This window comes from Aulonocara sp. 'chitande type north' Nkhata Bay, linkage group LG11 (genome assembly GCF_057382095.1).
Source record: "Aulonocara sp. 'chitande type north' Nkhata Bay isolate Kocher_YH1m ecotype deep benthic linkage group LG11, A_spYH_male_GT1.1, whole genome shotgun sequence".
NCBI classification, from domain to species: Eukaryota; Metazoa; Chordata; class Actinopteri; order Cichliformes; family Cichlidae; genus Aulonocara; species Aulonocara sp. 'chitande type north' Nkhata Bay.
Window position 1 is genome coordinate 26,483,018 of NC_141354.1, and position 12,483 is coordinate 26,495,500.

General features: G+C 40.1%; 1 protein-coding gene across 4 annotated transcripts; it reads left to right on the forward strand.

Moving 5' to 3' along the window:
- The first annotated feature begins 388 nt into the window (after positions 1-388).
- Positions 389-9,281, forward strand: u2af2a (U2 small nuclear RNA auxiliary factor 2a). Of its 4 annotated transcripts, none has more exons than XM_086311529.1 (12): positions 391-986; positions 2,178-2,319; positions 3,695-3,730; positions 4,007-4,110; positions 4,483-4,634; positions 4,764-4,880; positions 4,985-5,141; positions 5,242-5,321; positions 5,783-5,905; positions 5,992-6,078; positions 6,822-7,070; positions 7,180-9,281. In XM_086311529.1, exons 1-12 carry the CDS (start codon positions 938-940, stop codon positions 7,312-7,314), a joined length of 1,431 nt encoding a protein of 476 aa, XP_086167655.1. In that variant the 5' UTR covers positions 391-937; the 3' UTR covers positions 7,315-9,281. The 4 variants fall into 4 exon arrangements, with proteins under 4 accessions (XP_086167657.1, XP_086167655.1, XP_086167658.1 ...); XM_086311530.1 differs by having other exon boundaries at positions 392-986; positions 4,985-5,123; XM_086311531.1 differs by lacking the exon at positions 3,695-3,730 and having other exon boundaries at positions 389-986.
- The last annotated feature ends 3,202 nt before the right edge of the window (positions 9,282-12,483 follow it).

Sequence of the window (12,483 nt, forward strand, 5' to 3'; positions counted from 1 at the left end):
CAGGATTTTTTGGTAGAATTCATGATTTCAGTAATTACAGCAAGTTGACCAGGCCCTGAGCCAGAAGACAAGACAGCAGTCAGGTTTGCAGTAGGAGTGACAGATGGGTTCAGAGTGTGGGTGGGATTATTTCAAGTGTTGGGCTGATGTTGAAGGTAAGAAGAGAGAGTGATATGGAGGCCTGTGGCGACCCCTAAGGAAGAAGTAAAAAAAAAAAAAAAAGCAGTTTAAGACTGAAGTTAAAGGTTTCATCTTCACTTGAACTACAAAATAAAACTTTGACACTTTGGGACTCAGCATGTCCTTAGCAGATAAATTAACTCTGATGGGAAAAGAATAAAAAACAAGCGAAAACGGACACCGGAGCGTCTCTTCTTTCTCACTCACCGGAAACAAGGCATTCATCAACTTCCTGTGTCACGGAGCTCCAGGGAGACGGAGCAAAAAAAGCGGGCATACCGAAGTCTTAATTGTTTTCTCTAGCTTCGAAATATTTGAAAGCGCATATATTTGTCTTGTAAAGCCGAACAACTGGCTCCCGTGGATCATTAACTCCCCGGATCCGCTTTGGGCTCCGAAAAGAAGCTCATTCATTCGGCGTTGGTAGCTAGCTAGGAGCCACGGGCCCACTATTCTTCTGGACTTTGCTACAAGCTAGTTAGCTAACGTTAGCAGGCTAACCCATGCGAACACGTTTTCTTTATCAATGATTCTGCTGTTACGTTGTAAACAAATACTTTGCCGCTAATATATGTTCTAGTTAAACATTTTCGATAAATCTGTCGTTAGGTAAGCTACTAGTCGAGGCTAACTTTCCGGAGCTGCATCTGCAAGACACTTGTTTTTAAAAGTGTTGTTCACTTTGTTGCTAGCTTAAGCTAGCCACCGCCAACTGAGCAACGCAATCTCCGAAAGCGTAGCAGGCTTCAGCAGAGAGATGTCGGACTTCGACGAATTCGAAAGACAGTTATCTGAAAACAAACAAGGTAAATCACTTTTTCTTTTTGCATCAGCATTTAGAAACGCCAATGGTGCCTTTGTTTGTACAGGCCGCCATCAGTGTATCCTACTGTGGCCATGTCTATTTACTGGAACAGTATTAGCAAATTACTAGCCTACAGTTTTACGGGAATATTGCTCGTCATTTTATTCTGTTGGATGAGCATTTTTCCGACTTTTCTGTAAGTTTACCGGTAACCAAATACAAACTAAATAAAGGTTACTGTTTCTTTAAAGCAGCTGACTGAATAATTGGTGCAGCTAGCATTCATTCTTTGCAGCTGTTGCGTGCACTGAACGTTTCTAATCCAGATTACTATTACTACTAGATTATTGCCTCTAACTTTTCGACACACAACCAGTAACTGTACCAGTTAAAAAAAAACTTATCCGACACAGACTGTTTTCAAGGTAGATTTGTATAGATACACGCACACTATGAGCTGCATCCGTGTAGTGGATGGGGTTTATTAAATTCTACGAGCTGTTATTCACGTTATTAATCTATAAAAGCTGTGGTCTTGTTTTTAAAATGCTACCATAACCAGTATTTATTTATAAAATGCTAACGTAACCACTTTAGCATTTCCTTATAATTTCAAATATCCTGCTGTATAGCACTACAAGGCTTATGGTCTTATGTCTATGTAAAGTTTATTTGGTTTATTTTACCAATCTGTAAATTAAGCTATGTGTACACCCATACGGTACACAGGACTAATATTGTGTGGTCTCTCCATAGGGCTTCAGAAATACCTTGTGGCCTATGGACATGGGCTTTTTGTTCAACCATAGACAGGGAGCAGTGGATCTTTTTGGGTCCTGTAGGTTGTGAGTGGATATTCTGTATCCAGCTTGTCTGAATGGATCCTACAAATACTCTTTCAAATTGTTATGATGCAGTTTTGAGGCTGTGTTAATCCTTTGAGCCATTCTTCATGGCCCTTGCAGTTTTTTTTTTTTCTTTTGCTATCTAGGAGTGCAAGGCAGTGGGAACGAGGTGTAGTTGGATGTGGATTGTACATTTCAATTAAACATCCACAAGATGATCAGTGTTAAGTGTCACCTCTCACTGGTTTTAATGCTGTGGCTAATTGGTGTATATCCCCAGCTAGCTATGTATCCCATTTATGTGCAGTCATGCAAGTTATTAAACACTTAATATTTAATTCCTACAGCTGAAAGGGACAAAGAGAACCGCCACCACCGTCGGTCCTCGTCCCGCAGTCGCAGCAGAGAGAGGAAGAGGAGGAGCAGAGACAGGGACAGACGCAGCAGAGACCGCCGTGGAGACAGTAAGGAGCGGAGACACAGACGCAGGTTAGTACCACATCTGGGCCAACAAGCAGTCAAAGCTACTGTGTTGCATCAAGAATCGCCCCACTATACTGGAATGTAGTGTACATTGTATAGTCATCACACTGGCCGAAAATAAAGCATCTGCAAAGAATAGATCAGATTATATTAACCTCTGGACACCTTCTTAGTACAATGATGAAAGCTACTTGTGAGTCCAAGTAAACTTGGATCTCACAAACATGTAAACACTAAATTTTTGAAGTTTTAAATTGCCCTATATATATGCAATACAAATGTGTTGAAACACCAGCTTGTCTAAACACCCTCGACTTTGCACTGACATCGTGCCGCACAGTAGGTGGCTGCAAATTCCAAACTCAAGCACATGCGCACAAAAAACTGACACTATAAAAATTTGTTATGTTTGCAAAATGCAGCCCTCTCCTTCCTGGCTTTTGCTGTCATCTGTTCTTTTTCTTTTGTTTGTTTGTTTGGTTTTTCTGTCTTAATAGCATATTGTGTTGCTGTTCAGGACAACAAATGCACTTAAACACATTAATCAGAACTAAAAACTAGCTTAGGCAATGAGCTTCTGCCACTTCCTGTCGACTGTGGAACTCATCATGCAGAATATCAAGAGTCAAAACTGTTTTTTAAAAAGAATTTCAGGTCTATTAATAAAACTCCAGAAAGAATCTTTTCTGAAACGTAGATTATTTGCATATTCACTCTGAAGTTGCATAATATCGGGTGTCTCTGAAATGTGCTCCCACTTTTTCTCGTGACAAGCCTGATCTGCAGTCTTTGATCAAATCTCGTTAAGCTTCTTGCTGTGGGAAAATTGTCCGTTCTTCTAAGAACATCATCTTTGATACCAAAGAGATGAAAGCTTGCCTGTTGACGGGGCAACACATAACCGTATGTGTTTATGCTCACGATTAGCCAGTCTTTCCTTCACTTTCACCTTTGGATTGCATTTATATACAATAACTTCTCATTTGAAGTCACACATCTCCTTTGTGACTGCTTCATTATGTTCACTCTCTTGCGGACTTCTGCAAAGTTTTCCAGTTTCCTGCTTCTTATTGGCTGTGAATGTGACCTCTTTGCTTGACTGCTGCTTGACTCTTTTCTTTCTCGGTACCAGTATAAAACGCGTTACTTGCAGATATGCAGTGTGAGTAGTTAAAAAGATGTAATATCTGGCTCCTCAATTTTTAACGATGTAATTTATGCTTTCATTGCCTCATTAATAGTTTGAATTCGTGCCAGCTGTGAGGCTCACTTAGTGACTGACTTGTATTCAAAATGGAAGCTCTAATTTTGTCAAGTGGAAATGTTGGTTAATGTGTTTATTATTTGAGAGAAATGTGAAACCCTTCCGATGTCATTTCAGCTCACCATCCAGCTTCCCCCAGGACAATGCTGGAAGGTAATACAGCAAACTAACACAAAGCTGGTTTGTGCATTACTGCAGCAACTGGATTTTAATTATCTTCTTAGATTCTGTCTACCGTTTAGTATGTAAATAACTGCCTGGATGAGGGTTTTCTATCCCTTTTATCATCTTTAACATGAGTTTTACAGTGTTGTGATTGAAATGTAGTCTGTTTTGTTCATTTCTGAAATCAAACCATCGTTTCCTGTAGTAGTCCAGTGTGAGCTAATGAGAGATATGTTACATGATGATTGTGTGTTCCTCAAACAGCCGTTCTCCCCACCGTGAGAAGAAGAAGAAGGTGAAGAAGTACTGGGATGTCCCTCCACCTGGTTTTGAACACATCACTCCCATGCAGTACAAAGCCATGCAAGGTAACCATCCATTTTCCTTCTCGTCTCATCTATTTATATGTTTACTACAATATTTGATTCTGCCTTACTTGAATGAAAGACACCTTTAAAGTGGATCTATTATGCTCTTCCTTATTTTCCCATCATATTTTAAACATAGTCAGTGTGTGTAAAATTACTCGTTTTCACCCTTAACAGAAACATAGTAGAACTAAGGGGCTATACCAAGGCCCAGCTTAAGATGAAAAATGATTAATGGAGTCCAAAAATGCAAAATATGAAGAATAGAAATGAGCATAATAGTTCCACGTTTATGTGCGTATTAATCTGCCACATGGCTTTATTGAAACAACAGAATGAGGTTGTTAAATATTTCCTGTCTTCACGCTCCAGCTGCAGGCCAGATCCCAGCTACAGCCCTCCTGCCGACCATGACTCCAGATGGCCTGGCTGTTACTCCAACCCCAGTACCTGTAGTGGGTAGCCAGATGACCCGACAGGCTCGTCGGCTCTATGTGGGCAATATCCCCTTTGGTATCACAGAGGTGAGTAACAGGACAGCATTTGACTTTGGCTCCTGCCCTATAAACATCCTGCAGTAATTTATACTTGTGTTTGGTTGTTATTGTGCAAATTAACACAATCTATTATTTTTTCCCCTCCCTTATGTTTAGGAGTCAATGATGGACTTCTTTAATGCCCAGATGCGTTTGGGTGGTCTTACTCAGGCCCCCGGCAATCCCGTTCTTGCAGTACAGATCAATCAGGATAAGAACTTTGCCTTCCTTGAGGTGAGTCAATTTTCCCATGAACACTGATTGTTCTCTCTTGGTATAATACTAAAACCTTATTAAAATACGCAGTTTTGAAGTCAGCCATCTTTTGTCTTGTGTAGTTCCGTTCTGTGGATGAAACAACACAGGCAATGGCCTTTGATGGCATCATCTTTCAAGGCCAGAGTCTTAAGATTCGCCGTCCCCACGATTACCAGCCCCTGCCCGGCATGAGCGAGAACCCCAGTGTCTATGTGCCTGGTATACAGACAATTAATGGTTTTTAACTCTAATTACTTCTGGCACAATTCTCAGCAAATTGTAATCTGTGTGAACTCAATTTCTCCATTAATGTTTCTGTCTGTTGCTGCTCCTGCAGGTGTGGTGTCCACAGTAGTCCCAGACTCTGCTCACAAGCTCTTCATTGGTGGCTTGCCTAACTACCTGAATGATGACCAGGTCAGTGTTTGTGCCTTAAACAGCTCATATTTTCTTATAAGTGCAGTACAGCTTGTTCAGTATCAATTGTTCTGCACAATACACTTACACACTCACCTTGCAAAATGGCCCAAACAACACTACATTGCATTCTGTTATACTTTGAGTCCTGTATTTCTCACATGACTAAAGGTTAAAGAACCCCAGAGTGTACTCTGTTCTTTCTTGTGCTTTTCTGAAAAAAAAATGTGCATACATCGGCATATAATTTCCACTAGTATTGAAACATAGAGACACTATACTTACTGTTGGAAGAAGCGAAAGAGAAGGAGCATTGTGTTATTCTTTTTATGTTTGCTGTCATGTTACCCAGTAACACATCTTGAACAGTGGTGTCATGTTGGGAGTGTCTGGTGTTCATGAGACCTGTTGGAAACCATTGGAAATGCCTTGCAGTGACCTTTATGCATCATGTGTGCTAGGTGAAAGAGCTGTTGACGTCATTTGGCCCTCTGAAGGCTTTTAACCTGGTGAAGGACAGCGCCACAGGCCTATCCAAAGGATATGCCTTTTGTGAATATGTTGATGTCAACCTTAATGACCAGGTAACCAGTCCAACAGAATATACAATGCTATCTCTGTAGTATGAGTTTTTGAAGGCATGGTTTTCAACGTTGTTATGTCATTATAGGCTATTGCTGGACTGAACGGCATGCAGCTGGGAGACAAGAAGCTTCTGGTGCAAAGAGCCAGTGTGGGATCGAAGAACGCAACTCTGGTAAGTGTCCAGGAGCTGGACAGATGACAGCGGGTGGTGGGAGGATCGATGCTCTTTTAGAGAGTGTAAAATGCATAAAGATTGTTTGGCCACTCTTCTCCAGCAATTCATGAAGTTACTCTTAAATTTAACCATTTACAAGTGCACATCTAAATGTAGTACATTTTTAGTTGCCTCCCCCTGCTTTTATTATTATTTTATAATTATTATTTTATAATAAAAGCAGGAAAAATGCATGTAGCAGCACTTTCCTTATCACTGCCTGAACTAATCTCTGTGTAGTACATCCATTCGGATTCAATTGGATACGGTACAATAATAATAAAATATGAAACAGATCGTATTTATTACTAATCGGCTATGGCCAATGAAATACTGCTGACTGAAGCTCTGCATGAAATCAGTTAAAACGTGTTCACCCGAAAACACATTTTCTCAATATTTTATGAACCAGCAGCCGACACTACCTAGGGTTAAAGCTGCAACCACACTTACGAAAACGGTGATTGGAGACCAAACTGAGTTTAAGCTGGACTGAGATTGTTTGTCTGGTGGGTGGCAGTGGCCAGTAGTTTTTTTTTTGTTTTGTTTTGTTTTGTTTTTGTTTTGTTTTGTTTTGTTTTTTTAGCTGTGAAAATGGATGTAAAGAATATTAAATTGTTGGCTTTATACAGTTTACTGTAAAATGTAGAGAAAGCTGTGCTATAAAATGCCTCATCTAACCTTTGTGTGTCTCCTTCCAGTCGAGTATAAACCAGACTCCAGTGACGCTGCAGGTGCCAGGTCTGAACAGCTCCGTGACTCAGATGGGCGGTCTGCCCACGGAGGTGTTGTGCCTGATGAACATGGTGGCCCCTGAAGAGCTGTTGGATGACGAAGAGTACGAGGAGATTGTGGAGGACGTCAGGGATGAGTGCAGCAAGTACGGCCAAGTTAAAAGCATTGAGATACCTCGACCTGTCGATGGCCTGGAAGTGCCTGGAACCGGCAAGGTAGGAGCCGTTTACATTTGACTTGTGGTAAACAATGCTGTGAGATGTTACAAGCCCTCACTGCTTTTTTTTTTAATTTTTTTTTTTAATCTTTTTAAAAAAATTTCAGATCTTTGTGGAGTTCACATCAGTTTTTGACTCCCAGAAGGCCATGCAGGGGCTGACAGGCAGGAAGTTTGCCAACAGGGTGGTGGTGACCAAATACTGCGATCCAGACGCCTATCACCGCCGGGATTTCTGGTAGAGGGCGCATGACGAGAAGAGGGGAATGGGGAGGGTGTGCACTGCCAGTTTCCAAATCAGCCCCCAAAGTGATTTTTTTTTTTTTTTTTTGTGTGTGTGTGTAGCGCAACGTTGCAGGTCGATCTGGGAGTATTATTTGTTTGGCAGTGGTGATATCCAGATTATCATTGGAGATCTTCACGAAATATTCAGCAGTTAAGACAGAATTGGAAATGGAGGAGGAGAATTTATGGGGTTTGTTTTCAGTACATAATAAAAGGGGGCTAGGTTTGGTTGCTAGTGGTGTCGCTGGGTGGGTGGGCAAGTTAAAGATTTTTGAGAAAAAAAAAGTGTGTAATAATAGGTCCAGGGGTTGGGCGAACATTTTTTATACTTTGTGAGACAGGGATGTCATTTCTGGGTGGGAGGGGGGGTGCCACACTTTAAGGTTTGTATTTAAATGGAGTTAGCCTGTTTTAAGTACATTAGGAAGGAGCCGCGGTAGGGCACTTACTGGAAGATTCTGGTTGGGGGGTAAAAAAAAAAAAAAAATGTGACAGGGAGGTTTTGGGGAGATGGAGAGGAAGATGGGAGGGCATTTTCATTTGACCATCCAGTGTAGATACACAGTAGTTGTAACATCCACTTCAGCTTTTCTGTCATCATTAGAAAGGCAAAAGAACACTCTTATTATTATTTTTTTCCCTCCCTCTGTCTGGACTCTGTCCTTTCCTTATGTTCCTTCATTTTCATCAGACTGCTGCCCCCCACCCTTCAGGATGATCTCTAGAAAATCTGTTGTCTGATTGGACTCTATCTGAATGTCAACTGTAATTGTTCTGATACTGTGTGTAGCTTCACTGATTTCAGCTGTAATATCACCCTGCATTCAGTCCCTTAGAATAACACAAACTGCAAAAAAAAAGAGAATTTTTTTTTTTTTAATTATGCGCTTTCTTGTTTTTGTTCAAATTTTTGCAACTTTTGTCACGTCCATCTTTTGTGAACAGCATTTTAAAGGTGAGATTGTTTCGTCTCAGCAGTTCAGCCCTGATTTAGTTTAAGAGACAATAAAGACAGATTGGGAGGGGATTTCATGGGGGGATATATATTTCTTCCTTACCAACAAGCCTTAATGTTATTACATGTCAATTTGCTATTGAAAGAAATATGGCTTACCCCTCTACCAATGATGTCTATATATTCATGTATGTTACTGTCTTGTCCTTCAGCCAGCTCACATTTTTCCTTGTTTCCCAGCAGATTTGGGATGTAAGATGTGTTGGACCCAGTTGTTTGTTTGTGCAGCGTCTCACCTCTGACAAGACCAAATAAACATGAGACTAATACCCACGACTCATGTTGTACTGCAGAGTGAAACTAAAATCACAAAATGCCAGATTTGTCTTTCAAAAAATTAAAATCAGAGTTAAAAGTAAAACTAATACTACAATCTCCTTCAGAAATTTGGGGGCTTTGAGGAGATTATTTAGGGAAAACAAATAAAGTAACCTGATTTTTAAATTTTAGTGTTCACTGTTAGTCATTTTTCTGCTGTTGAACTATTTGGTAATTTCACTAAATCTGAGGTCAGCTGTTGGGTTGATAGAAAACAGTCCCTGTGTACGTAGACACAATCTGCTTATCGCTCATCTCCCTCATCTTCTGCCCTGTATCCTCTGAGGACCACATGTTCAAACTGTATGGGCTTGAGACTGTGCTTTCATTTGATCCTTTGGTTTGCTTTACAGCGCTGAAAGAGAGACTGTGTCAGTGATAACACTTTAGAGATGTTACTCCTTACTTTCTGAAAATCTGCTTTTCTTTTCTTTTTTTTTAAGTGTCTTTTAGTTTCTTTTTCTCTGGAAAAAAATGTGATTTCTTAAATGATTTAAAACCTAAAAGCCACACATAGTTTATAAAAGCAGAAGCAGTCTTTCATTTGTCCAGTTTGTTTTCAAATGTTGATTAAAACATGAATTTACATGACTGCTTTTCTTCCCTTTGTGCTTCCTTTTCCTGTGCACGCCCACATCCATTCACCACACCGTAGCACAGTTAATAATGGAGATGGAGTAGACTGGAGCCACAGTCAGCTTTACTGACCTGATAGCATAATTAATCAAACTGTAGTTATTGGTAATGTCCAAATGATGGTGCTATTTCACAGTCACTAGACTGACTTTTACGTAAGAGTAGTATAAACATTGGTCACACACAGGGGCCACAACTGCCTCAGTTCTTCATGGTATAGATTCAACAAGATGCTTGAAGCATTCTTCAGAGATTTTGATTCATACTGACCTGATAGTTGCGTTCAAGCAGCCAGTTTGTGATGATTTGAGCTTTGTGACATGGTGTGTCAACCTGCTGGAAGAAGTCATCAAAAGTGAATAGATATAAAGGGATGGACAACAATATTTGGGAATACTGTGGCATTTAATTGAAGCTCAGTTGCTTCTAAGGGGTCCAAAGTATGCCAAGAAAATATCCCCACACTATTACACCACACCCAGACAGCCTGAACGTCTTGTACAAGACCGGATCTTTTTTATGTTTAAGCCCAATTCTGATCCTACCAAACGAATGTTGAAGTAGAAATCCAGACGAGACAATGTTTTTCCAGTCTTCTATTGTTCAATCTAGGTGTAAATTGTAGCCTCATTTTCCTGTTTTTAGCTAACAGAGAGGAGCATGCTCTTCGGCTGCTATAGCTCTTCTGCTTCATCGTTCTGTGTGTTTTGCATTGACAAATGCTCTTCTGCATAGCTCGCTTGTAACAAGTGACTGATTGCCTGTCTTCCCATTCCTCTGATGCTCAGCTTCAACTTCAGCAGGTCATCCTGACCACGTTCTCAAGCTTTAAATGCATTGAGTTGCTGCCATGAGTGATTAGAACAGGTGTACTTAATAAAGTGACCGTGAGCATATAGTTTTCATATATATAAAAAATCCAACTGAATCATGTCAATCTTGATGATAGATTCAGGCTTATTTTGAGCCAAGTCATTTATGTTCTTCCAATTAACCCATTTATTTTTCTACATCTCACAAGGTACAAAGAGTAAGGCAGAGCAAAAGCTGGATTGTCTTATTCAGCCTGGATTTCATGTAAAATGGTTACAGGAAAGCAACTACACTCTGTCATGCAATAATGTCCTGTGTCAGCTCTATACTACCCATCTCTATCTGCATCGCTGCACCTCACTGCACAAAACCCAGCAGCAGCAGGGCCTCTGATGCAACACTCACTACCCAGTAGTTCCCTCAGGACAAAGGTAAATCAGCAGCTCTCTCATGCAGTTGAAACCATGTCCACTGGAGCAAAAATGGAGAGCTGACCCTGAGTCTTTTAGAGATGGCTGTCTGTCATGAAAGCCGCTGAATGTTATTGGCAGCCCTCTCTCAAGTGCATTGTATGCCCTCCCCAGGCCTAACGCTGCAGTAAAGGCTTGTTAATACATTATCTCCCTCTAGTGGCGGATGCAAGACTCTGGTGATGGTCATTGTCATTCTAGGCAGTGCATCCCCATTGATCTTCATTCAAAAAGATAGAACACTGCAGCAGTGGGAGAGTGCAACAGTGGAATAGAATGGACACATTGAGTACATGATCCAGTTTGTATTTAATCCACAGGAGGTTAGACGAAGTAAACACCTCACAAGAAAGAACTTAATAATACGTACATGTCAAAAACATTAGTAGAAATGTGTCCTGTTGATGCTCTTCCACCTGTGTAAAAATGTCAATGATTTGCAATAGAAGAGATCAAACATTAATGCAATGCAGACAAGCCATATTTGTAGTGTTTATCATTTAGAAAAGGGTCAATGGGCAGGAAACTGGAACTTTAAAATATGAATCTACAGAGTAACATAACTGTTACTAAACAGAACATGTAAACTGCACAAAGACTGCAGGCAGCTTATCCCAGGATGCATGAATTAATGTATAAGGTAATGGTGGTGATGAAATTTGGGAATTTATAGTTGTAGTTTACATACATTCATTCATCAATGTTATGGTAATTATGGGCTTTTAATGACCACTTTGAACTGTTCTTTTTCCCGGGTGGGAATATACGGCATCAGATATATACATCCATCATATTAATATTTGGTCTATTAGTAAATTCCATCAACATCCATCAACAAGCTTCTCGCATTTTGTGGTTGGATATTTTACTACTCTACTTGGCAGAATTGGTAGAGTTCATTAAAATTGGTTGGTTTCCTGGCACAGACACCTTTTAAGCATAAATACACAAATATACAATAGGGTTGAGTTCAGGGCTTTGGTAAGTCCATTAGCATGGCTTAGTTTAGCATTAGCTAATGTTAGCCTGCTTTTCAAAACCACTTTTGGTTTGCTTTTGTTCGGGTTGTTCCTGAACATGCTTTTGATTATTGACCCAACAGTGTCCAAGTTTCAGCCATCTTGCTGTTGATTCGAGGTGAAGATGAAGAATTTGGACCGTGGAAATGTGCTGATATACCTGAATTACTTGTACTTACATTTACATGTTTAAAATAATGGATGATCTTGGAATGTTTTTTTGGAAATAGCTTCAAGAGACCTTCACAACTTCTCTAAATCTGCAGTTCTCCTTCTTATAACTTCATTGACTTTCTTGCACTTTCCCATTGTTCCCAGCATTGGTCAGTCGAAAGAGTGACGTCAAACAAATCCTTTGCATGCTGGAAAAGAGAAACTACCCTGCCCTTGTGGTGTTAAAAGGCTCTCGAGACCTTTCAGCACCACTTATTAAAAGTTTAAGTGCACATATAGATTTGGTGTATAGCTGTTAATGTGTACCAAGACACATACATTAATATATCTTAATAAAAGCCATCCAGCAGTATGACTGAACATTAATTTTTTACTTTAATCTAGTTATTAAGTCTTACCCCTGAAAAGATTGAGGGTTTTTTCCTAACTGTCCACATCGCTCTCAGTGATCTCCAGGCGTATACCAAAAGGTCAGTTTATCTTTTGCTGTCTCAGTGGCATCTGCCTTGACAGCTGCTGTTAATAAAAATGTGTCTTTTTCTCCAGGAAGATATCATAGAGCATCGTATCAGATCAGTTACTCGTTGATCTGTTCAAAAATTAGATTGATTAACAACAATTTACTACCTAATAGAAGGAACCTGTATCTCTTTATGTGACACAGTGGTACATTGAATTTGC

What these genes read in the sequence shown, in the direction of transcription:
- u2af2a (XM_086311529.1), top strand. Translation starts at nt 938, where the DNA reads ATGTCGGACTTCGACGAATTCGAAAGACAGTTATCTGAAAACAAACAA. An exon ending in GAGCGGAGACACAGACGCAG is followed by an intron (nt 2,320 to 3,694) that starts GTTAGTACCACA and finishes ATGTCATTTCAG; the next exon opens with CTCACCATCCAGCTTCCCCC. An exon ending in GATCGAAGAACGCAACTCTG is followed by an intron (nt 6,079 to 6,821) that starts GTAAGTGTCCAG and finishes GTCTCCTTCCAG; the next exon opens with TCGAGTATAAACCAGACTCC.